The 25,969-nt window shown below is 36.6% G+C and overlaps 1 protein-coding gene across 2 annotated transcripts in view; it reads right to left on the bottom strand.

The window, feature by feature from the left end:
* Positions 1 to 6,341: 6,341 nt before the first annotated feature.
* Prkg1 (protein kinase cGMP-dependent 1) overlaps positions 6,342 to 25,969 on the bottom strand; it is a 1,051,642-nt gene continuing 1,032,014 nt past the window's right edge. For both annotated transcript variants that reach the window (XM_042689193.1, XM_042689194.1), the window contains exons 11-18: positions 25,799 to 25,938; positions 24,650 to 24,739; positions 18,137 to 18,278; positions 16,594 to 16,757; positions 14,757 to 14,879; positions 14,479 to 14,541; positions 12,779 to 12,845; positions 6,342 to 10,922 (exon numbers count right to left, since the gene is read on the bottom strand). In XM_042689193.1, coding sequence (XP_042545127.1) covers positions 10,824 to 10,922; positions 12,779 to 12,845; positions 14,479 to 14,541; positions 14,757 to 14,879; positions 16,594 to 16,757; positions 18,137 to 18,278; positions 24,650 to 24,739; positions 25,799 to 25,938 — 888 coding nt within the window. In that variant the 3' untranslated portion in view covers positions 6,342 to 10,823. The remainder of the gene's footprint in view (positions 10,923 to 12,778; positions 12,846 to 14,478; positions 14,542 to 14,756; positions 14,880 to 16,593; positions 16,758 to 18,136; positions 18,279 to 24,649; positions 24,740 to 25,798; positions 25,939 to 25,969) is intronic.

Genomic DNA, 25,969 nt, shown 5'->3' with positions numbered 1-25,969 from the left:
TTGCTAGGAAGTCACTTTACCCCTGGAGTCAAGCCTTCAACCCCACATAAAAATGTTATAAACCATAATTTATAAAATAAAGGCATTTATAGTTGAATGAGAAGGCCTTCCACTTTCAGAAAGAAAGCAAAAATTAATCTGCCTCATGAAATTAAGAAAATTGAGGGAAGGATTTAGGTAGGAAGGGAAGAGGGAAAATGATGTAAAGTGTGACATTGCTCAAGATGCATTATATTCACAAGCTGATGTGTTGAATGATAACTCCTTTGTATAACTGTTAAAGATAATGAAATATACTTTAAAAATTAGTAATCTTATACAAAGCAATAATTGTAATAGAATAATACACTGCATTAAAGCAAATGTAAACTATAAATATTAAAAAAACAAAAATGTTTATAAATCAACAGCAGTGTGACATATATGTTAATGGTAGTGATGCAGTTAGCTATTTAATAGTGAATAATTTTAAACAACTTCCAATTGTTTCCTTCCAGCCCAATTGTCTTCAATAGATAAAAATAATGTCTTCAACAAGGCAGAAAATAATGCTGTTTCACTATTAGAATTACTTAAAAAATAAAAAAATACTGGGAAATATGTGAGAAATGTTATCTCTGAACATTCATTTGGAATTTATAGGGTATTAATTCTTAGCTACAAATACTATCATGTTAGTGTTTCGTTTTAAAATATCTTCATAGGAATGATTTTAAAGGAACAAATTCACCTCAGTTGATGTTTTCAAAATGGAACTGTCTTGATAGCACCTGGCCCACACCTTTTGACTGAGCTGATCTCCATGGAGGCCTGCATCTTCTCTCAAAGTGTCATTATTACCCAGTGCATCCTTTCTACATGCAACAAGATTCATGCTTTACAGTAATTTTGACAAGGGAGTGAAACATAGTTTGTGAGAGTCAACAGCTTTGTGAGTTCAGCTTAGCCACAAACTTCACCAAGATCATTTCCTTTGTATCATTGCGTTTTGCTGATAATTCTAGAATGAAATGGTGGCTAGAAATGGTGGCTAGCTCTGTGAGGGTAAAAAGTGTGTGTTTTCTTTGCATTTAGAATTCCATTGTAGGCCAGGTCCTTTTTTTTTTTTTTTTCGGGGTAGGGGGGTGGTCAGCCATGGGTCTTGAACTCTGGGCCCGGGCGCTGACCCTAAGCTCTTCAGCTCAAGGCAAGGGCTCTACCACTTGAGCCACAGTGCTACTTCCAGTTTTCTGGTGGTTAATTGGAGATAAGAGTCTCACAGACTTTCCTACCTGGGCTGGCTTTGAACTACGATCCTCAGGTCTCAGCCTTTTGAGTAGCTAGGATGATAGGCAATTATAGGCATGAGCCACCGGCACTCAGCTACTAATTTTTTTTAATTCCCTTGTGGTTTTATTGACAGTGAAAATTAGAGCCAAGTATTGATGGTTCAAGTCTGTAATCCTAGATATTCAGGAGATGAGCTCCAGAGAGGGAGGTCGGAATCCAGCCTGGGCAGGAAAGTCTGCGAGACTCTTATCCCCAAATAACCACAAAAATGTCAAAAGTGGAGCTGTGGTTCAAGTGGGAGAGCACTAGCCTTGAGCACAAAAGCTCAAGAGACAGCATTCAGGCCCTGGGTAAAAGCCCCACGAATGGCATTAAAAAAGCAGTGAAATTCAAAAAAATAAACTATTGAACAAAGAAGAGGTACTGCTGTTTAAATATGGAAGAAATACAAGGAAAACATGATACTTGTCCTTTCCTGGTTTTGTTAGCAATGAAAGGCGAGCATTTGCCATTCAAGTCGTTTAAATAAGGATACAGGTGGACCCGTTGCAACAACGAGAAGTAAAAGTTGTCATGTGGAAAACGAACTTTACAACTTTGGTGGGGGGAGGGGATGGATTGGGCGGGGGGACGGGGGAGGCTGGGAAGGGATGGGAAGGGGAAACAAAGGAGGAGGCTACAATGCTTGATAAGAAATGCACTCATTACCTTGCCCATGTAATTGTAACCCCTCTGTACAGTATTTTCACAATAAAAAAAATAAATATTAAAAAAAATGAAAGTATCTTATAAAACAGTCCATGTTTTTAAATTTTATTTTATGGTAAAGATGCTGCTGTGCAGAGAGGTTGCAGTTACATGAGTAAGGCAATAAGTACCCTCTCCTTTGTTGTTTTCCCGTTATCTCTTCCCTCCCCCACCTCCCTCATGGTGAAGGCCTGAGATGCCTGTCATGCCCAAGGCCCATTAAACTACACCACTTTCAGCTGTAGCCCTAACTCCAGCCTTGACATTTTTTAAATGCAGGTTTGTTTGTTTTTGATTATTTCTGTGAATACTCTTACCAGAAACCACACAGAAGTTTCTTGACTTACTTTCCCTCAGAATTTTCCAGCGTGGTGATGGTGTGAAAGCAATGCCTACTCACCAACACCATCCATTTAGATGTTGATTGTTCACTCCTGGGCTATGAGGCTACTGGTAGGTTGCTAGCTTGCTAAGCAGGGCAGAAGCCGTAACTACAGTCAGGCCTGGGCTTCCTAGCAAAACAACCTACACTCTCCATTGCACTGTGTGGCTTGCTAGGATTTCCCCCTAGGCCAATTGCCTTAAATTCATTTTACACTTAAAATCTGTTTAATTTATATTGACGTAGGCTTATTTTTTAAAAAGGATGTTTTTGTTGTTGTTTGCTTGCTTTGGTTAGGGTTCTTCAGAGAAATAGAGCTGCATGGATATATGTGGATGAGGAGAAGTGTCAGGAGAATGGGCTGGAGTGACTCTGGAGGCAGGGAGATCTGATGATGCTGGAGAATGAGAGGAGCTCTGGTCATCCTTCAGTTCAAGCCTAAAGCCTGAGAACCAGGAGAGTCTATCAGAAACAAAAAGCCAGAGAGCTCTAGTGTGTGTCTGTGGAGGAAAGCTGATATAGATGCTCATGTCCAATGTCCTGCCAATAGGAGCGCTGGATTCTGAGGTCAAGAGAAAACGGAGGCTTCAGCTGAAGGAGAGAGTCATCTTCCCTCCTCCTCCTCCTCCTTCTGTTTGGGCACACGTGGGATTGTGTGATGTCCACTCTCACTGGTGAAAGCCAAACCTCGGACTCAATGTTCTAATCCCGATGCTGATTTCTTTAGAAGAGATTCTCGGATGCCCGTATTCCTAGCTATTTGGGAAGCTCAGATTGGGAAGATGCAGGTTCCAGATCAGCCTGGGCAGAAAAATTCACCCGACCTCATCTCAGTGAGGAAGAGGCTAGACATGGTGGTAAAAGAAGCTATAGGGGACATATAAATAGGAGGACTGAGATCCATAGTGACTAGGTGAAACGCTAAACTATTTAGAAAATAATGGACACAGAAAGGATTGTGAGTGACTCAGTGGTAGCCTGAAGCCTAGCAAGCACAAGTCCCTGAGTTCTAAACCCCACTAGTGCCCATAAATATAAATAGAAGATATTTGCAAAATAATAAATGAGTCATTAATTAACTAATTAAGTTTTATTTTGTTTCTGGTCATGGCTGTTGAATTCAGGGCTTGGTCTCTCTGTCACTGAGTCTTTCTGCTCAAGACTTACACTCTACCACTTAAGTCACAGCCCCACTTCTGGCATTTTGGTGGTTAATTGGGGATACCAATCTTACAGCCTTTTCTGCACTGGCTGGCTTCAAACTTTCATTCTCAGTTCTCAACCTCCTATGTAGCTAGGGTTATATATCTGAGCTACAAACAACTGGTGATATTTTTATATTTATTATTTTTTCTTAAATGGTGCACACTGTTTAAGAGATAAGTAAAAAAGATAATAGTTTTCTCCTTTCCTTAAGTGGCTGAGCATGCAAACAGGAAACTCTAGTGCTCTATCATCTTTGTATTCCTGAGAGAAAGTGGCCAGTTTTAATACACACATATGTTTGTCTTAGTCTTACCAATATTTTTTTTTTTTTTGGGTCCAGTCGTGGGGCCTGAACTCTGGGCCTGGGCGCTGTCCCTCAGCTCTTCAGCTCAAGGCTAGCGCTCTACCACTTGAGCCACAGTGCCACTTCTGGCTTTTTTGTTTCTGCTTATGTGGTGCTGAGGAATCGAACCCAGGGCCTCATGCATGCAAGGCAAGCGGTCTACCACTGAGCTACCTTCTCAACGCTTACCAATATTTTTATTAGAATTTTTGCTTCTGTGTTCATAAGGAGCTAAAACCATCCTTTTGTTTTTTTACTGTGTGTGATCCTTGTCTGGGTTAGGATTTAGGATTTCTCTCAACCTCAAGTGAAATCTGGAAATTCAACTCTTCACCCCCACCCCATCCTATTCTCCCCCATCACCATTATTCCACCCAACTGCAATCATTACATTTTATTCCCTTATCCCCTTGAAGTTTTTTCAATTGAATTTTTCTCCTAAAACATGGGTTGCTACACACTTTGAGACTTGCATATGCAAATAATCTCATATGCAATCTAGTTCCGTGGGGTTTTTTTTGAAACCCATTTTACTCTACAGTAATGATTCTTTAATGAAATGCCATGTGCATCACCAGTAGGTGATATGAGAGCATCTCTGTGGATTTAGAATACTGCAGCCCGGGAAGACTGCACACTTCCTATTACCTTCCTTTATCCCAGACATTCCTCCCATAGAGTATCACACATACATCCCAAATAGAGTTCACATTTCTCGGTACTAGTGGAGTTTGAAACGGCTCATTGTGCGGAGACTCCATAGAAAACTCCCATCTGAAAATTCTTTTTCCCATCACAATCATCTTTCTCTCCTCTCTCTTTTTCTCCCTCTCTTGAGCTTCTTTTTTTCTCGTAATTACTTTTCTTTTTTTATTATTAGCCATGGTTTAACAACACCTCTGTGCTTAATGTATGAAGTCAGCTTATTCATACGTGTCTGGAGAGGAACATAATATACAACCTTTAGGATTACCTGTAGCTTCAGGCATGTAATGGAGTAGTAGTTGTACAAAGGGGTTTCAATTCAACATGTCAGGTTGTGAGCACAATGAATCTTCATCGCAGAAATAATCCCAAGTGCAGACTTTCATATATCTCTTGAAACTGTGCTTGACCAAAAGAATAAACTTTCAGGATCAGGAAAGATAAGTCTGAGAACTAGGATGTGAAATTCAAAGGCAGGCATACAAAAACTAGTACTATCCGACTTCATACAAATGTGGACTTTAAACAAATTGATCTAAAATAAAAAGTTAATTTCATAGAAGTTAAGAGCAGAATGGGAGTGACCACACTATGGAAAGGAAGATGGGGAAAGAGATGGGGAGCGGTTAATAGTCAGTAAACTACAGTTAGGAGTTCTGGTATATTACCGCATAGCAGGGTGTCTGTATTTGGTAATGATGCACCACATATTTGAAGAATAAAACTAGGAAAAAAAAGGGGAAAAAAGAAAATCAAAAGCAAAAAGGACAGATGTCAAGATGCATTGCAGTTTTATTTGAAGAAGAAATGAAACTCTTGGATGTGTCGTTTTGATATGGCATATTTTCTTAGATTGGCTCTGAATGAGAAAGGTAATTGGACTGAATTTCTACTCTTCACTAAACAGGAGTTTCAACCCACTGTCACTGGCAATGTGGTGCCACAAAAGCACATCAGTCAAGTTGAGACTCTTTATGTTGCTAGTTTTGACTTTTGCATCATGTCTTGCAATGAGGAGCAAAAAAAAGATACAAAAAAGGATGTGGCCACTGGGGTTTTGGAGAAATTTGTACATTATGTTCATCACATTGCTCCTTAATTCTACACTCCTTGTATGAGGTTTATCAGAGGAATCCATGTTTCTTTTCGTATCAAATAATTATCTCCTAACATCTACTAATATTTGATCCTTTTCTTCTTCTTCTTCATCTTCCTCCTCCTCCTGTTCTTCCTCCTCCTCCTCCTGGTCCTCCTCCTCCTCCTCCTCCTCCTCTTCTTCTACCTCCTCCTTCTGCTCCTCCTCCTTCTGCTTCTCCTTCTCCTGCTCCTCCTCTTCTTCCTCCTCCTCTTTCTCCTTTGCATAATTTGCACCGGGAGGAGAAATACCCAAAGGAGTAATTTATGGGAATGGTGCTAATCTAGTGAAATCGGTTAATTTCAGGTTTAGTATGTGGATACCTTTATTTGTTTTAGTATTCACACTGGAAGGTGAATTGTGTAAGATGGATTGCTAAATTATTTAAGATAAATTGTTAAATTTGTTTTATATTAGCTTATATTATTTTACAAAGGCTAGGTTAGATTATAAGTACATTCTCCAGTGTGACAGCAATATTTCAGCTCCAGTATGATATACAAATTCTGTTTGGTTTTGTTTTTTACTCTTTTCCCGAATGAAACACAACTAAGTTCAAAAGTAATTATTTTTTTATTTCAACTCTATAAAGTATACAACAGGCACTCGGCAATTACAGCTGCAGGAAAAATACAGAGCAAATCAAAGCAGGTTAAGTTTATGAAAAAGTTCTTCATCTACATGTAAAGAGTGCAAGTGGTCAAGGACCATTTGATGACGGTTTGTTGCATTCTGACTAACAAAAGACTCTTTCATGTAGAACAAGTGGGAAGAGGACAGTCAAATAAACTATAGCTGTAAGAATACAAAAGAACTCACCATTTGTAAAAACATTATACATTGAAAATTAATTTGATTGATGGTGCTTAAAAGAAATATCCCTTTACTCAGAAAGCCCAAACCTCTGAGTTATGGTCAAGGTCCCAGAGCTCTGTCTGTTGACACAGGAGCAGATAATGAGGAGAGCTAACAACATACTTTCAAAGTTTTGCTTTCTAAGTCTGTTGGATATTTGCTTCATAGCTGATTTGCATATACAAGCACTCAGAGAAAGCGTCCTGTTTTGTTGAGAGGTGCACCAGGGTACTTTTTCATCATTGGTTTCATAACGAGGTGTGGTGCGCAGTCATTTCCAATTTTTTTACTTATTTTTTTAACTCTTTTGGGTTGGACCATGGTTCATGGAGTGAACACAATGAGAAATGTGAGGATTTGACTGCACAAATTTGTTTTATTTTACTGACTCGGCACAACTTAGCAAAACAGGAATACCTGTATACAGACTGATAGTATGTCATGTATTAAGTTCACCTGCACATACATTTATACATTTCACAGAAATGATGCTGTATCTCATGAACAGATACACAGCTCTGGAACATTTAACAGAAATAAGGGAACAACTTCATCATTTCTGTAATTCATCAATGTTATATAATAAAGGTTTATAAATTGTTAGCAGAAAGAACTGTAAAACGCAGCAAGCTAAGAAAGGACAACATTTTGAGGTGTGTTTGTCTTTGTCATGCAGCATAACACCAAATTTGTTTTTTTATAAGATGCCATGAATTTAAGGCACTTGCAACAATGCCAGATAGCCAGGTCATGTTCTAAACTATGGGACAGATGAGTGACAGTACCGTTGACATAATTTTCAATAATACTGACAAATATGACATTAATTCAAGTCTACTTGGACCTAAACCATTATTCAATAAAATAAAAAGAAATAATAATGCTGTGAAACACTAAAAAAAAGTTATATGTACCACAAAATATCACACAAAAATATCTATTTACATAAATATTTGTCTGTGGTCCTATCGTGAAAGAAAACATTTTTATGGATAATGCACAGATCATCTGTTTTCTGAATTCAGTTCTAACATCCTTGCCTTCAATCTCATAGATGACTTTTAAGTTCATCATCAGTTCAGTTATTTAGAAATGAAACTACAAGAATTCTATAGTTGAATTTATATATTATTTCACATGTGTCTGTCACATGTTTCTTCCATCATTGAAAAAATATAATTGAAAGAATACAATCAAAATAAATTTGTTTTAAATGCTACATGGATCTGATACATCTCTTAATAACAAAAAAGAAACCTAAAAAAATCAATTATAACAATTTCCATAAACCATTTTCTCTAATGAATTCAATTTATTTCAAACATAATGGCATTCCTTCCCTTGGCAGTTTTCAGTTTCTTTGTGAGTCAAGACACACAGAAAGCCCCATTTCCCATACTCAAAATATTAACAATTAAGTCAGTTAACAAATCAAACAGGTTGGCACTGTTCTAACTTACCCAGATTTTTTTCATGTAATAAAAAAGAGGAGATGTGAAAATTTCAGAACTAAAGTAGATGCATTTTGTGAAGCTGACCATGAAGTATAGCCCTAGTGTCTTCATTTAGACGAGATTTAAATCCTTAAAACTAAGTATTGAATACCAGGTGAATGTTTTCTGTTAGCAGTTCTTGGAAATTATAGCTCACCTTTGTTTTATTTTGGTGATTGCTTTCAACAATCTAATGCAATGATGTGAAATGAATAGGGATTCAGTTCTAAGTGGGAAAACAACCTATAATTATAATGTGCTGAATGCCACTTCTCACTTTCCATTGTGCTTACACATATGTTGTCTTAGACTTGAACCATAGGTCCCAAATCCTCTGTTACCGACCACTTCTGGGGCTGTTGAGATTTTTTTTTTAATTGTAGAAGTAGATTCACTTTGCTAATGACAAGGAAAATAAATGCTATATTCTACCAAGCCTTTAGCATGGTTAAATTACACTAGCTTTCAACAAAAGTCACTGACATTGATGCTAAAGTTGAAATGATCTATTTTAAAGCTCAGTTAAAAGAAACAACACTTCTGAAATAACATCTATCCTAGCTAGCTTTTAAGTAGATGTTTTTCACTTTATATTCTAAGTCTATAGTGATCAGCAGATGTCTGGGAATAGACTGATTTTGAAAAATTGCTTGAAAAGGAGGGAAAATGCCAATAATACAATAAATAACTTAGATCAAAGTCTTATTTTTTCTAATTATAATGCTTTTATTAGTTTCTAATTATTTACCTTTAGTATAATAGGTCATCGGCCTATTATATTTTGAAAATATATTCTAAAGTACTTTTGAATATGAAAAATGTAGTCAAAACTCATAATATTTGCTTTCTGGGCTGGGACATCATAATCTAATTGGACATACTTTATAGAATTTTCTACACTGACCAAACCTACACTTAGACAAAAAACAAGCAAAACATACTTAGACCAAAAAGCAAATATATATTTCTTAGGCCAAATTAACACAAATATCTACACCAGGATGACAGCTTGGATGGTAATACATATCTCTGTGTAAGTATAATGTATCTGCCTGAAAGAAGCTTCTGCTACATAGGACAACTAATCACAGTAACATGGCCAGGTATCACCAGACTTAATTTGTTGATTCTTTTTCTCACATGAAAACATTTGATATTAAAAATCCAAGCTTTTCTAGCTAACAAGAAACTTCAGGATTGCAATTATTTCTGGCTTATTTAGCTTTTATTTTTAGGAAATCCCTTTCCTGTTTTCCTCTCTAAACTCTTCCTATTTTGACAAATTCTGACTACTTCATCAAAAGATAATCAGTACCTGGTTCTTGTCATGTTCTGTGACCTTACATAAGCAAAGTTCCTGGTTCTAGAAAATCTTCATATCTTTGACTCTGTATTTATTTTCTATTTCTTTCTGATGTTTGTTTCTTTTAGTTCAGGCCTAAGACAAGGAGCTAGTTCATTCATATATATATCATATATATAATATCATATGTAAATATCATATATTATATATGATATATATCACCTTTCTCTCTCAGACCCAGACTATGTTGTATAAGTGAAATCTGACAGAAATTTGATTTAATAAATTTAGTGAAAATGCTTGCATCTCTGGCTAGACATGTAATGATTAGAATTTCTGTTGTCTGTTCAGACATTGACATTACAGATGAAAGATATACATAGCACCTATAGAGTTTTTTTATTTTTTATTTTTTGGATGGACCTTAATGCCTTCCACCCTATCCCTCCCCTACCCCAAGGGTTCATTTTTATAAAAGGGAATATTTGAAGCCCCAGTTTGAGGGTATGTTAGGTAATAAATAAAAACCAATTTGCTGCTACTCATTTCCAGGACCCTCTTTAAGCACTATATGTATATATATATATATTTAAATATGAAATGATTTTGTGAATTGTTTTTTCCTCCCATTCTGTCATGCCAATTTATCAAAAAGGAACAAACAAATACCATGCATTTTTTTCAATCTTCGGAAAACACACATGACTCTGCTACAGAAAGGGCTCAGCAATCCCATAGCAGTTGTGCTTTTATCATACCAATTTTTAAAAAATCTGTCAGAAAGAAAAGATAACATTCAGTCTTGTCATCAGCACTGCTGGGAAATAAAATAGTGAAACTTCTAGCACTGGTTTGACATGAATGCTGTGACCCACAGATATGTGGTCTTCTGTGTACAGTATACCTACTGGCTCACAGTAACAGATTTCACAACCTTCATTTGAAAACAGGGAATAAGCCCAGGATCTGTACCCTAGTCATTTCCCCTACTCAATATATTATTCTTTCATCCTCTTGATAACTCTAGCAGGGTATAGACTCCTCTACTAAGTTGAAGTGTCTCCTACAGTCTTTCAAATTATAATCAGAGCAAAGCAAGATCATTGCAACAACAGAAAAAAACAACATCTCTTTACTGGTGAAAGACTTTGCTTCAGGACCACCATGTCAACTGCTATGTTAGATTCAAAACAGAAAACATGTAAAGAGCACTATTGTCATCTAAGCAATAAGTCCTAATGCCACTGTAGTTACTGGAGCAGCATCGATCAAAGGCATCATGGTGACCCCGAGCACTAATCTTCTCTCTTTCCCTCGTGTTTGCTGGCAGCTGTGTCTCAGAAAAAGCTGTCTTCAGCAAGGCAGAAGCAGGTAAGAGAAATGCATTAGAAGTCTATATCCCAGCCCGAGTTGTCATCAGGGGGCGGTTCGTCGCTGTCCTCAGGGAAACTGTCGAAATTGCTTGTGTCTGTGGGTGATGCCACCTGCAACAGGAGAGACTGCATAGTCCAAAGCCTCTCACGTTTTCAAAATTCCAAGTGACAATATTATTTAATATTGTATTTAATACGGTAGTTCCTAAATGTATGTGTTTGTTTAATATGGAAAAGATTAAAATGGAGTACTAAATATTGTGTCATAGACATATCCATTGCATGATGTTTAAATCAGATTAAACAAATGTGTCTTTAACTATTTATTATTTATGATAAAAATAATTTAATTTTTCCTCTAGCCTTTTGAAATATACAGTACATTATCATTCTCTTTGACTAATGAAAACGTAACAACCATGGGTCAGTCTTTGCCCCTGCCCTTCTCAGCTCCAGGCCTTTGATAACTACCATGCTACTCTCAACTTATGTGAGATGAACTCTTTTAGATGTTACATAGGAGCATGATTATGCATTATGATTATGCATTATGACATTATGCAGGCTGCCTCTGCACCTGACTTAGTGCACTTAGCATAACGACCTCAATTTCCAACCATGGTGTTGCAAATTACTGGAATTCATTGTTTTTACAGTTTTCTGTGGTTTCTGTGTATCTATCCATCTCTTCTCTCTCTCTCTCTCCCTCTCTCTCTCTCTCTCTCTCTATCTATCTATCTACCTATCTACCTATCATCTATATCACATTATCCTTTTTCATCAATAATTTTAAGAATAATTTTATTCACTTTCTGGCCTTCTAGTATGTACTAAGCACAGTGAGTGACTATTGATTTTTTTTAAAAAAGGAAATGGCTCTTACCCTCAAATATTTATATTATAATAGATAATACATTGTATGGCTAAACCAAGCACAGAAATCTATTTGAAATTATGAATTTTGGCTAGTGCTTTGGAAAAATAAAAAAATGCCACAAGAGCAAGTGGTCACAAAAAGTCCATTTGGAAAAGTTCAAGATGTGTAGGGCACACACCCATGCCCTGAGAGAGAGCCACATTATGAAATAATGAAGAGGACAACATCACTCCTGGCTAAACAAGGAGGCAACTGGTATGAGTAGAGCCTGGAGAAATAGAGCCACGTTATATAGATACTTTGTGTGCAGCCTCGAAGGACAATAGAATCCATACTTGAACAACACTTACAAATTTACCAGCTGAATTCCAATTTGCAGAGATCAGTGAAAACCTGCCTAATATTACTAGTACATACTTGACCCTGGTAAAGCCTGGTTGGATAATTTAATACTCACATCTCCCTGCTTCTTCCTCTGCTCTTGCTCTAAAATAAAGCGTTTCAAATGCAGTATATTGCATTCAACAGATACAGTGTTGGTAAAAATAAAATCTAAATGAAAACCATTGAAACCTATTTCAGATTAGTAGAGGTATGCAGTCTGCTTATCTAATTTAACAACAAGACGAACATCAAGGAATCTGCTTGTTAGGTAAAAGGGCATCTTCTGGTAAGAAGCGTATTCATTGAAGGATAAACATCCAGTCGAACTGGAGGCAGTCAGTAGGAACTAAGAGGTATCAGTGAAACAGCATGGGCTAAACAGTGATTGTTGTTAAAACAGTTGCAAAATCACTATACCCTTCTGCATATACTTAATGTTTATCATAATGGAAGTTAATTGACTCATCAGTAAAGGAAACTTGAATTAAAATTGGAAAAATACTATAAGAGCAAACAGATACATAAGTCATCCTTTAAATCAATATATCTATGCTTGTACTTTAGGATATGTTGAAATTTTAATACACTACTTTATAGAATGTGTTTAACCTGATCATAGGATGGATGTTTAAAAATAACAAGTATTTGTTGATTGACAAACTCTATCAAGTATGTCCTAGAATTCAGAGCTGGAATGTATACTTACACTTGGTATGATGGGAGGTGTCAAAGTACCTTTCCTTAAGCCTTCCCAATTAAAGCCTTCAAACCATCTAGGAGAGAAAAAATATATAGGAAATTCAAGGTGGTTAATCCCAGTTGTAATCTTCTTATTACAACGAGTTGGGTATGTATAAAGGCTAGATAGTAGTTAGGTAAACATTTACATGTGACAAAAATATGTTCACCCTTTAACTGTAGAGTTTGACTTTTTCTTAAAGTGCGTATCTTTAGAAATGTAGTTGTCAGATTTAAACACCAACTACCATGCAAATTCATTTCCTATAATTTCAGTTAGGATGTCTGTGTAACCTTGTCCCTCTGCAATTATTATAAGCAAATACATGTGATAATATGCTTACCCTATGTCCTGTGTGTCACTTTACAGAGATAGAACTTGTGGGGAGGAATCAGGGCAGAAATTAATAATCCATCTTTGCTACTGGGTCAGTACTCAGCTTTGACTAATTTGAACTTTCACATCACAATGTTTGGCTCTTGTTATTCCACTTTACTCATTTACTGTCTTTTTCAATAGGAAGAAGTGTACTAAGTAAATTATTTTTCTGTAAAAATGAGAACCACATGCTGTAACACTAGGAATTGTATGATTTTTGTCTGTGGAGTATTTCAGCATTAACAAATACTTATACCAATTTCTTAGAAGTCGTACAAAATCACAGCTATCTCAGTAAACAAGCTTATTTGATAAGGATGCAGGTTTTCTGGGAGCATTACAGAAGCAGATGGAAAGAGAGGAAAAATAAACAATTTGTGTTGGCTTAGCTTTAGAAACTCTAACCAATGTATCTAATGGTGAAGATGCTGGAGTTTGTTGTTGTTTTGGTTCATTTTGTTTTTAAACTTCTTGTCCTTTTGTTCTATCACCTTGCTTAATGACAGGAGGTGATATGAAACTATGTTTTTAATTTAGTAGAAAAATGTAGAATGTCAGATTTTTTTCTGTTATGCTATTAAAGAATAGTTTCAAATTTTTAAATGCAAATTTTCTTTTTAAAAAAAATTTAAAGTAAGTTTTTTATTGTGAAAATACTGTACAGAGGGGTTACAATCACATGAGCAAGGTAATGAGTACATTTCTTATCAAGCATTTTTGCCTCCTCCTTTGTTTTTCCCCTACCAGCCCTTCCCTCCCATCTCCACAACTACACTCCTCCTCCCCTCCCCCCTCTCCCTCCTCCCCCCTCCTCCGCCCCCCTGCCTAAATTGTAAAGTTCATTTTTTGACATAACATCTTTTTCATCTCATTGTTGCAATGGGTCCACCTGTATCCCTATTTAAACAATATTTTTTCCCTTCCACTGGGTCAGAGGGAAGAAAATGTCAGTGCCCAGGGGCTAGGAAAAAGTGCATTTGTTGTTTGGAAAGTCATAAAGTAGTAAAATAGTTAGATACACTAAAATCAAGCTCTATACACATTGGCAGTTCTTGGTGAAATAAGTTTGTCTACATTCTCACTTTAAATGTTACTGCAAAATTATTGCATTATGTATATGATTATGAATGTATTGTATTATGTATATACCAATAACTCATTTGTCTACATTCTTTCTCTCTTTGGATATCACTGTAGGATTATTTTATGTCGACACTAGAAAACATCACCCTGGGGAAATTCTCAACAGGTTTTCTGAACTCTGAAATAGAAAAGCAAAGAACACTTACTTGTGCTTTTGAATGTCTTTTACTCCATTTTTCAAATTTCCTAATCTTTCAGATGGGTTGTCCCTAAAAATAAAATAATGGTTTTGTTAAGTAATCTATTTTTTCACACTGTGATACTTTCAAATATAATGTGCTTGAATAAGGTGTGGTGGTTCACCCCTGTAATCTCAACAACCAAGCAGGAGAATGGTTAAGATCAGGGCTAGTGTGGACTGTAGAGTGAAATCCTATCTCAAAAACAAACCAATGATATAAGAAAATGTGGTTGAAACACTAACCTGCATAGTTTTTTAATTAAATTAGCAGCATTTTTGGCAATCTTCTTTGGAAATTCTATCATATCAATCCCTCTCAGGATGATGTTATAGGTTTTCATAGGATCTGGGCCTGAGAAAGGTGGGCTGCAAAATTGAGAGACATAAGATGTATCATGCTTGTTAGGAAATGTACTCAGTACCTTACTCATGTAACTGTAACCCCTCTATACAGTATTTTTACAATAAAAAATGTATTAAATTTTTAAAAATGTATCATTTTTGCTTTCTCAAAAAGAATACTCTTGCTGTATTAAGTTCTACAATTCTTATGCAGGGCCCCAAATTAATTAAACAAATGGAATACAATGTGAATAATATTAAAACAACCTGGCCATTCACTTAGTGAAACCATCAGTGCATGAAATATAAATGCTGTTTCCCTTCCTTCCTTTAGTGCAAGTGCCTGACCCCTCTTGCTGTTCTTATTTATTCAAGTGCTTTATCTTCTGGTTTTCCTCACACAAACTGGCGCACTGATTATACATGGGATGAAGTATAAAGTCATTAAGAGGAGTCACCGGAGAATTAAGGATACGACCTCTCCGCATGTCACTGACACCATTACTGCAGGCAGGCACAGAAGTACCGTCCATCTCAGGGAATTATTTTGCCTAGAGATTCATCCCATATTTATCTGACTAAAGACTCATTTCATCAAGTCTCCATTTAAATGTAGCACTGCTTCCTCCCAAGGCCTACTTGGATAACCTACATCCACCAAAAGTGTCTGATAATCTGATCTAAAACAGGAAAGATTCAGTTTTCTGTTCTTTCCATGCCTCCTGGACAAACCTGACCTTCTTCTGAAATGACTCCTTTACTTATTTTCCTCAGCACCTGTCATGTGGGTATGTTAGTTTTTCTTTTATATTGGTCCTTCAGGAGTTTGGAGTGTATCTTATACCTTATGCCTCCTTTAGCAGTTATGAATTATGTATTACAATCTTCAGCAAAATGCATCCATCTAGATATAAGATTCTCTTACTCCCATGGAGAGTTGATTTAGACTTGTTTATATGATTACTATTTCCCTTGCTCCATTGCCAGCCAAATGACTACCATCAAAAGTCTCATGGAGCTGGGCACCGGTGGCTGACGCCTGTAATCCTGGCTACTCAGGAGTCTAAGAGCTGAGGATCATGTTTCAAAGACAGCCTGCAGCCTGGGCAGGAAAGTCTGTGAGACTCTTATCTCCAATAAACCACTAGAAAACCAGAAGTGGCATTGTGGCTCAAGTGGTAGAGTGCTAGCCTTGAGCTGAAGAGCTGAGGGATAGCACCCCGGTCCAGAGTTCAAGCCCTATGACCGACAAAAACAAAAAGTCTCATATAGGCTGGGAACGTGGCTTAGTGGTAGAGTGCTTGCCTAGCTCTCATGAAGCCCTGAGTCCGATTTCCCAATACCACATAAACAGAAAAAGCCAGAAGTGGCACTGTGGCTCAAGTGGTACAATGCTAGCCTTGAGCAAAAGAAGCTAAGGGACAGTGCCCAGGCCCTGTGTTCAGGCTCCGTGACTGGGAAAAAAAGGTCTCATGGAAAGGGATTGAGTCCTTCATATAATCATCACTCTACATAAAAAATTAGTAAGAACAAAATTACAAGTTAGCAATGAGTTGCTTGCTCGCATATAACTTGTGTCAGCTCTTGTGTCATGAATTCATGATCATTTAAGTAACTAATTGAAACATGGTAACAGAGAGTCATATACTTTAAGTTGGTCTAAATGGAGTGCAGAGGCAGGGGTGTGTAGCTATTTCTGATCCATTTTTATTGAGCTCTTCCCTATAAATGTCCATACCTGCCAGTCAGAAGTTCATACATTAGAATTCCCAGTGACCAGTAGTCAGCTGAAATGTCATGACCTTTGTTGAGGATGATCTCTGGGGCTACATATTCTGGAGTTCCACAGAAAGTCCATGTTTTCTTTCCAAATCCTATTTTCTTTGCAAAGCCAAAGTCAACCTTGCGAAAGAAAAAAGTAAGATATTTCAGCCATTTATATTGTACATCAATAAGCTGTGGAGCAGTAAGTTATTTTGCTGAATGACACTGGCAATGATAAACACTAAAAATATAAACATGGGTAGAAATAATGACTATCTATGGTGGGAAAGAAATCATATATTGCAAGCATTTTAGATGAAATTTACATTATTACAAAGACAAGCAAATCATTCTCTGGATAAACACTTTGCTTTCTCTACTTTGATGACATGGAGGTTTATAGGGCAAAGCTTAGGAGACTAGGTAGGCCAACAACATCATTCTCAGAATAGACAAAATTACTGCTGTAAATCGGAAGCTAGCTTTTCCTCTACTGTTAATTATTTGAGAAATCCCTTTGTTGTGAGCAGAGGTGAAGAACTCATGTATGTGACTAACAACTCTGCTCTTGGTGCATATGAGCAGATAAAATCGAAACTTGCCCTAATTTTTCTAGGAATCTTCTGAAGGAAGAACTGCAAATTCAAACACAGGATTTCTTTCCTAAAGCAAATTGATTTAGATATTAATACTAGCCTCCATAGATTTAATTTTTCTAACAATCATATGCTGAATACAAAATCACAGAAAGGGCAAGGCACCAATAGCTGACAAGTGTAATCCCAGCTTCTCAGGAGGCTGAGATCTGAGGATCACAGTTCAAAGCCAGCCCAGGCAGGAAAGTTCACAAGACTCTTATTTCCAATAAACTACTAAAAATAAATAAAAGTTTTAAAAAGCTGGAAGTAGAGCTGTGGCTCAAATGGTTGGACAATCTTCTTGAGCAAAAAAGCATAGAGACAGCACTCAGGCCCTGAGTTGTAGCCCCATGATTGGCACCAAAAAAAAAAAAAAAAACACACACACACAAAATTTAAAAAATAAAATCATTTACTGATAGATACAAAGTCTATAAAAAACTGGGCACTATTAAATGTGTTTTACTATTTACTATATGTAAATCTTCAGCTCTTTGGATTGATTACTATAAATAATTTTATTTATAATATAGAAAACTAAAAAATAATACTGAGCATATAATATATACTCATTGCCTTGGATAGCAAAGGCTGGTTGAACATATAATTTCTACTAGTACTTCTAGGTCCATGAACACATGCCAGCAAGGATATTTTCTAATGCTCATTAGAAAGTGTATTTTGTCAGAGTATTATTAACACAAACCTTTTACTTAGATTCTCATAATATTTGCATTATTTCTTAAAACCTATTGTAAGAACAGTTATCCCATTAAAATGAAAAGAAAAAGCTTGCTTTCAATGTTAGCAAATGAGCACAGCTTTGCAAACAAACGCTTTAAACCTGCAGCACAGAAACCACGTGTGACAGACACTGACCAGTTTGGCGTAGCCTCGGTGATCTAGAATGAGATTTTCTGGCTTAAGGTCCCTGTAAATGATTCCTTTGGAATGCAGATAGGCAAATGCTTCTACCACACAAGCTGTGTAAAATCTGGTTGTAGAATCTTCAAAAGAACCTCTGAAATACAGACAACAGAATGCAAACAGTATGAGTAATTTCTCTAATTAGGCTGATTTTTATTTTGTCATTTCACTAAATACTCATGTCAAAATTACTTTTGATACCAGAGTCCAACAGCTTAGTGTGACATGATTGCCATTCCACTTGGGTTTAAAAAAAAAAAATCTGAGGATCAAATCAAGGACCTCTCTGCATTGGTGAGTGGGGCAGTTAAATCTTACTTCCTGAAAGGGGTCAGGAGGAGTTCTATAACAGACCAAGATTCACAGACTTGGTAGCTTCCTCTCAACAGCCCACTAGGATATAAAATGGCAAAGATCTCAAAGACAGAGGGTGAGAGTATGATAGAGAGTTCTATTTTAGAGACTGTCTACTAAGAATTTGCTTTTTAAAGGAAAAGCTTCCAAATTTATTCTTATTTTTTAGATATGGTTTTTGAAAATGCAAACACAAAGCTATCATTCCCAAAGAAGCAACAAACATTTCCAGCTAGGTATTCATCCATTTTGAGACTTTTGTCATAAAGCCAATATCTATTTCCTCATTATCACCATCTCAGAAGCAAGAAGAGATAACACTAAAAGATGATTAGAAGAAGGTAATTGGGAAGAAATATTAATTTGATGGTGATATTTCACAAGAAAGTTCTCTTTCTATCCTTCTGCCTCTGTCTCTATCTTCATTTATACATCTGTATATGTTGAGTTAATGAAGTACCAGTGAAGAAAATGAACTTGGCATCAAAAATGAAATGCTACCACAGAACCCTCTAGCCTTGTTTTATGCACATGACTCCTTAGAAAAAACCTGTGTTCATTCTTCTTTTTCAATTAATAAATTCAATCTAATAATGTTATTATTTAGACCATTAGCATGAATCAGCTCGTGGGGTGGCTGAGAGGGAGTAGGGCTGGAGAGCGTGAGAGTTTTAAATATTAGTTTGCAACAAACAATAGCCCCACAAGTTCGTGCTCATAGGAGCCCCTGATGCCTGCTGGCCTTTGGGTGACATTTACCCATTTTTCAAATTTGAACAGTGATGTTTAACAAACTGAATGATGGAATATGGCCACATCTTTACCAAATATGGCAGAAAATCTTAGGCCACTATTACCACCTCACAGGTAATTTTTCAGAATATTGTGTTTCAGAAAAGTGTAATCTTTATTTCAATGACCAATGTCCCTGTACATTGTCACTAACATAACTAGCAATTCCCAAAAGAATTATTGTTCTTTTGAAACCCGGTTCTAAGAACGATGGTATTTACTCCTCTAAGTACTGAAATTTTAGCTTCTCTGGTGCTACGCCTACACTGAAGTTTGGAGAGCACTGCAATATTGGTTGTCATTCCTCCAGAAGATACCTAGGGGCCAGGCAAGATGGCTGCTGCCTGTCATCCTAGCTACCTGGGACATGGAGATTGGGCAGGTAACAGTTTGAAGTTAGTTCAAGAGAAAAAGATTTTGAGGCTTCATCTCAACCAATAAAAGCTGGGTTATATGGGGTGCACCTATCATTCCAGCTACCTGGAAAACATAGCTAGAAAGATTATAGTCCAGGCTACTCCAGGCATAAACTTGAGATCTAAGTGTGGAGGTTCCTGAAAAAGACTCCACATAGAGCTCCCCTATGACCCTCCTATGACTTCTGAGCATTTACCCAAATGACCACAAACAAGGCCATACTAAAGCTACCAGCACAACTATGTTGATCGCAGCATCATTCACCATAGCTAAGATATGGAACCAACCCAGACCCCCCTCAGTAGATGAATGGATCAAGAAAATGTGATGTGATGTGTGTGTGTGTGTGTGTGTGTGTGTGTGTGTGTGTGTGTGTGTGTGTGTGTGTAATGGAATTCTATGCTTCCATCAGAAAGACTGGCATCACCCCATTTGTAAGGAAATGGAAAGACTTGGACAAAATCATTTTAAGTGAAGTAAGCCAGATCCAAAGAAACATAGAGGTCCCATGGTCTCCCTCATTTATAATAACTAGTATATGTCTAGGATAGTCCTAGCAGATGAGCAGAATAGCTCAATAGCTTTGTACATGTGACCATATAAGATGATGCTAAGCGAAATGAACTCCAAGACATAGAAACAAGAAGTTTTTCTTAGACCTTGTTGTTTTTTGGGTTTTTTTTTTAATTTAAGTTTTTTTTTGGCCGGTCGTGGGGCTTGGGCGCTGTCCCTCAGCTCTTCAGCTCAAGGCGAGCACTCTACAACTCGAGCCACAGCACCACTTCCAGTTTTCTAGTGGTTTATTGGAGATAAGAGTCTCACGGAATTTCCTGCCCAGGCTGGCTTTGAACTGCGATCCTCAGATTTCAGCCTCCTCAGTAGCTAGGATTACAGGCCTGAGCCACCGGTGCCCAGCTGTTGTTGTTTTTAAGGTACTATGTGATTTATTTTTGCTTTTGTGGGGTTTTTTCCCTATGGTTTATCACTTGTTGTCACTGTATTTGATTTAGGTGCCCTGAGTATTATATATATATTTATCTGAATTAGGGAAGGGAACAGGAACAAGGAAATTGGGAGACAAAGGGTGAAGCAATGTAACAATGATACAAGACAATGTTGGAAATGAACTGTACAACTTGGTGGTGGTGGTGGGGATTTGGGAAGGGGGTAAAAGTGGAAGAAAAACGAAGGAAGGGATCACAAGTTTGACAAGAAATGTACTCACTTCCTTACTTATTTCAGTGTAACCCCTCTGTACATCACCTTGATAATAAAGTTAAATTAGAAATTAAAAATAAAGAAATAGCTCAAGTAAAACAGTTAAAAATAGCTAAAATAAAAAGGAGCAGGGGCATGACTAAAGTGCTTGTCTAGCAAAAACCAGGGCCTAAGTTCCAATTCCAGTACTTCTAAAGATGTATCTTGAGTATTTCCTCTATATAAATATATCTATAATCAATTACTTTTAAAAGAATCAAAAATTTGTCTCAACCCTGGAATAATCAATATATTATATGCCCAACAATGTTTATCAGCCACACACTGTTTGTCATGGCATATTTGAGATAGTGGATTTAAAAATATACAACTTGATAGCAGGGCAAAACATGGAATTAGGGTGAGTCAATGTGAAAAATTACTAGTAGAATTGGAAGTGACAGTATAAATTTGATCCAAAACAGAAGTGAAAGCTTGTTTGATCAACAGTTTATACAGAGTTGCTTACAGAAATAAATCATTTGCTCTCTATAAAACTTTGAAATAATAAATTGTGCCTTTGCAGTTCTATCATTGCAGAAGAATGAGTAATGGACAGACTCTTGTACCTCCTTTAGAAATGAGTGGATGGTTTAGCTAAATGGCAGTAGATAACAATTTGCTAGAACTAGAAGATTATGAGTATTTATTGATAAGCACATAAAAATTTAATCACAATGATTAATCACCTTGTCATAAACTGAGTCCTGCAATATCACAATGTAAGTAGATAAAAACACTTCTTATCAAACACCACCAGGCAATACTAACTAGGAGCAGCCATCTCAATCTGAAGTATATTACATTCCGTGCAGGCTTATTGAAAATTGTAAAGTTAGTCCAATGGAGGATAAAGCTAAGTAATTATGCAACTTGTTCCTTTTGAAATATTTTCAATCAGTACCATCTTTTGGGGCATCAAAGATGAAATTCAATAATCATCTCCACAAAGTATCTGGAATCAAGGAGAATGGACATAGGAAGTCACCTTTAGTCTTGTCCAGGAAGACACATGGATAGAGAGTGAGATGAATGAAATGGGAAAAGTGCAGTTTTGGAGTAATTATGCATGATACTTAGTAGAGGTATCACAAGGATCCAAGAATCCAACTGTAATCCTAGCTACTCAGAAAGCTGAGATCTGAGGACCCAGGTTTGGAATCAGCCCAAGCAGAAAAGTATATGAAACTCTAAACTCCAGTTAACCAGCAGAAAGTTAGGAAAAACTCTCACCCAAATTGTAGAGCACCAGCCTTGAGTGAAAAAGCTAAGAAGCTAAGAGATGAGACAGTCCCTGAATTCAAGTGTGTGTGTGTGTGTGTGTGTGTGTGTGTGTTCTTGACTTCACGTATTTTCATATATAATGTGGCTAATTTTCCCTGATATATTTTTCCTAACAAGTAATCTCTAAGATTGTTTTTGCCAGTCCTGGGGCTTGAACGCAGGGCCTAGGTGCTGTCCCTGAGCTTCTTTTGCTCAAGGCTAGCACTCTACCACTTGAGCCATAGCACCATTTCTGGCTTTTTCTCTTTATGTCGTACTGAGGAATCAAACCTAGGGCTTCCTGCATGCTAGGCAAAGTCTCTACCATTGAGCCTCCTTCCCAGTCCTTAATCTTTAAGATTTTAGCTCAAATCCAAACAAATTGAAAGCCTGCCAGTGGCTATGTCTGTTAGAACCTGGATACCCAAAGTTGTGTTATAAAATAATATTTATTTTCAAAAATAAGTTGACAAATGATGTCTCTGCGTGACTGATGGCTCAGGGGTGGGCAATGGGTTGAGTTTTTATCACTATTATATTTATACTATTTATATTTATACTATTATAGTTATTGGCCTAGTTCAGAAAATTCACAAAAGTTTAAAAAATATCTATGGAATACAACTGATCCTTTTACTGAGTGGCTTATCATTTGTTTTTCTGTTTAATTTTGGCTGCAAATCTATTTTTAACCACCAAAATATAAGGGAGAGGTTTAAAACATACCGTAAAGAAGATTGAAATATCAGGTCAAAATTGTACAATAGGAGCACATTAGAATCAAAATATAACATAATGTAATCAGATAAATACTGAAAAGTGAGCCCACATCTGTCACAGTAGCCTCAGCCTCCTTTATTATTAATTGACAATAATATAATTGTATGCTAAAATAGCTTAATATAAATGGCAACCTGATTCCTACAGCCAGGAGGATGCATTTCCTTGTATGTGTTTCCTTACCTATAACTTAATAAATCAAACAAAATACTACTGCAATAAAATATAATATGGTTAAAAAATCCATTTGACATTTGTTAAGTAGGGGCATGACCTAGAAAAAGAAAAGTGCAGTAAGAACACCATTAGGAACCTTGTTTTAATAGTTCATAAAGAGCCACTTGTTCTATTCTGGAATCTACAAAGTAACAAATGTTGAAAATACTACATGAAAACATCAGTAGTAGCTATAGCTAGTTTCTTCATTGGAAAGAAAGTATTTAATGAAGGAGAATGCAGCACATAATCATTTTTTTCTTCTAATGGAGGAAAATATTCTAAGGAAAGTTAAAAAGTATATATATAATATTGAGTGATCTGTATAACATTTAGAAGAAATGACCAAAAGATTATTTTTAGGAAATGAAATTGAAATCTCTCTTTCTGCATATGTAAACATTTGTTATAGATATTGTCTTCAGATCTTTTATCTTTCTAGGATAATTTTAAAGATAATTATATAAGCATGAGATAAAAAATTTAGACAAACTACATTTGCTTAACCAAATGAAACAAACACTATCTAGAAATCTTTACTCACCCTGGAAGAGTAGAAACATAAATTTAAATCATATTGCTTACATAAAATACTACAGATAATTGGGTTATTTTATTTCCCTAAGACTAGAAAGGACAAAAAGACAAGGCTGGAAATCTGTTTTAATTTTGGAACCAAAAAACAGCTAAAGAAAATGTTACTTGGAAAAGAAAGTATGAGTGTCAGGGAAGATAGATTGCCCATCTGAAAACTAAATAGAGCAAGTAAACCATGGGTCCAGATGATACCTATAATCCTATTCAAGTTAAATGAATGGATTGAATTCCAGGTATAAAGCTAAACTAAGACTTGTCCATGAAGATTCCTAGGTATGTTTTTGTGTTGGTGCTTGTTTGTTTGTATGTTTTTGTGCCAGTACTAGGGCTTGAACTCATTGTCTGTGTGCTACCTCTTAGGTGTTATTTTGCTAAAAGGCCTGAGCTCTATCAGTTGGGCCATGGCTCTGCTTCTGGCTTTTTGCTGTTTCATTGGAGATAAGAGTCACACAGACTTTCCTGACCCGGAACTGTTGATCCTCAGATCTCAGCCTCCTGAGTAGATAAGATTCTATATCTGAGTGACAGGGATGCAGGGTAGGGGAACTTGAGATAGTGTTTTTATGTAGGAGAGACCCTATATTGATTAGATACTAAGTGAGGTATACATGTATTACAGTAAGTCATTTGGCCATAGTGAATTATGCCTTGTGTTTACTTTGCATTTTGAAAAAAAAATATATATATATATATACATATATATATATATAAGGATTTGTAAGAAGTGAGTGAAATTTTTAGACTTTATAGCAATGTATTTTTCTCATAGAAATGTCTCAAATCTCCTACCTATCCCTGAGAATGGTCCAGAGCTCTCCACCCAGGCACGCTTCCATCAGCATATACAAATACTTGCTGTCCTTAAATGTTCGGTACAGCCTGCAAAGAGTAAACATGAAAGCAGCGTAGTAACATCATTTTACATATTTAAAAAATATTAAAAACCATATTGAATTGAACATTTCAAGATAACTAAAATTAATGTGGTTATGATCAAAGTATATGTAAAGTTTTGAGCGCCCAGACGGCAGTCCTCTCATTTGCCATGCATGAAAGTTTTTGAGAAAAAAAAAAAAATGAAAAAAAAAAAAAATCCGAAGTCACACTAAGGAAAAGAAGCTAATGGTCCATGAGTTAGACCTTCACACCATAGGAAACTAATGACTCACTTGAGATGATTTAATTCAAGTGATCGTGGAGAAGAGAATTTTTTGGGATTCTATCAGTTCTAATTTGTCTGAGGTCCTAAACATTGATTTTCATATTATATGTAATAGATTTTATAATTAAATAAAGTAGACTACATTTTGTGAATATAGATGTGCAATTTTCATGTGCTTCTTATTTAAACCCATTCTATGTTTCAATTTTCACATGCACCACCACCGCCATATTGACCAGAGCTGCTTCTACATGTGAAAAACCATCTGTTATTCTTTCATCAGTGCTTTCAAAATACTGAGGTGGAAGGATTGGCTGTCATTGTGGACGTACTGAAGTCCGAAATGGGTCCTTGCCCTCGGGAGGCAGGCCCTTGACCATTTGGGCCTAGTTCATCCCAACACATTTTCCTCTTAATTTGTTTTTGAGATAGAGTCCCAAGTCTTCCCCTAGTTTAGCCTCAAGCCATGATCATACTATCTCTACCACCTGAGAAGCTGGGATTACAGATATTTGTCAACTGCCATTTTATCTTTTTGAGTCTTCAAAAAGTTGAACTTGAATAGTTTTTGACTTTTTTCTTTCAAGAGCTCTAGAGATTTTTTTTTTACTGAGAAACTTGTTCTCTTTGAAAATATCATAACTTTATTTTTTAAAATCAAACAATACTTTCAAGTTTCTTTTCAGGTCAAACATGTTAGGGGTCAGTGCAAGTGGCAGAGGGTGCTATGGTTGGCCTATCTCACCTGTCACCTATGCCCAGGGTGGAGTCTTTACCTGACAATGAAATCAGAATGGGCCCCCTGCATGATCTGCTTCTCCGAACGGATGTGTTCCTGCTGTCTGGTGTCCACGATGTGGCGTTTCTTGAGAATCTTCATTGCAAATGTTTTGGATTCTTCACTTTTCAACTGGACCTTAAAGATAGGCAGAAAGGACGAGTGAGCA

Source organism: Dipodomys spectabilis, unplaced genomic scaffold, assembly GCF_019054845.1.
Source record: "Dipodomys spectabilis isolate Male_0828 unplaced genomic scaffold, ASM1905484v1 ptg000125l, whole genome shotgun sequence".
Lineage (NCBI taxonomy): Eukaryota > Metazoa > Chordata > Mammalia > Rodentia > Heteromyidae > Dipodomys > Dipodomys spectabilis.
The sequence above is the reverse complement of the archived record's forward strand: the minus strand, read 5'-3'. Positions and strand labels throughout refer to the sequence as shown.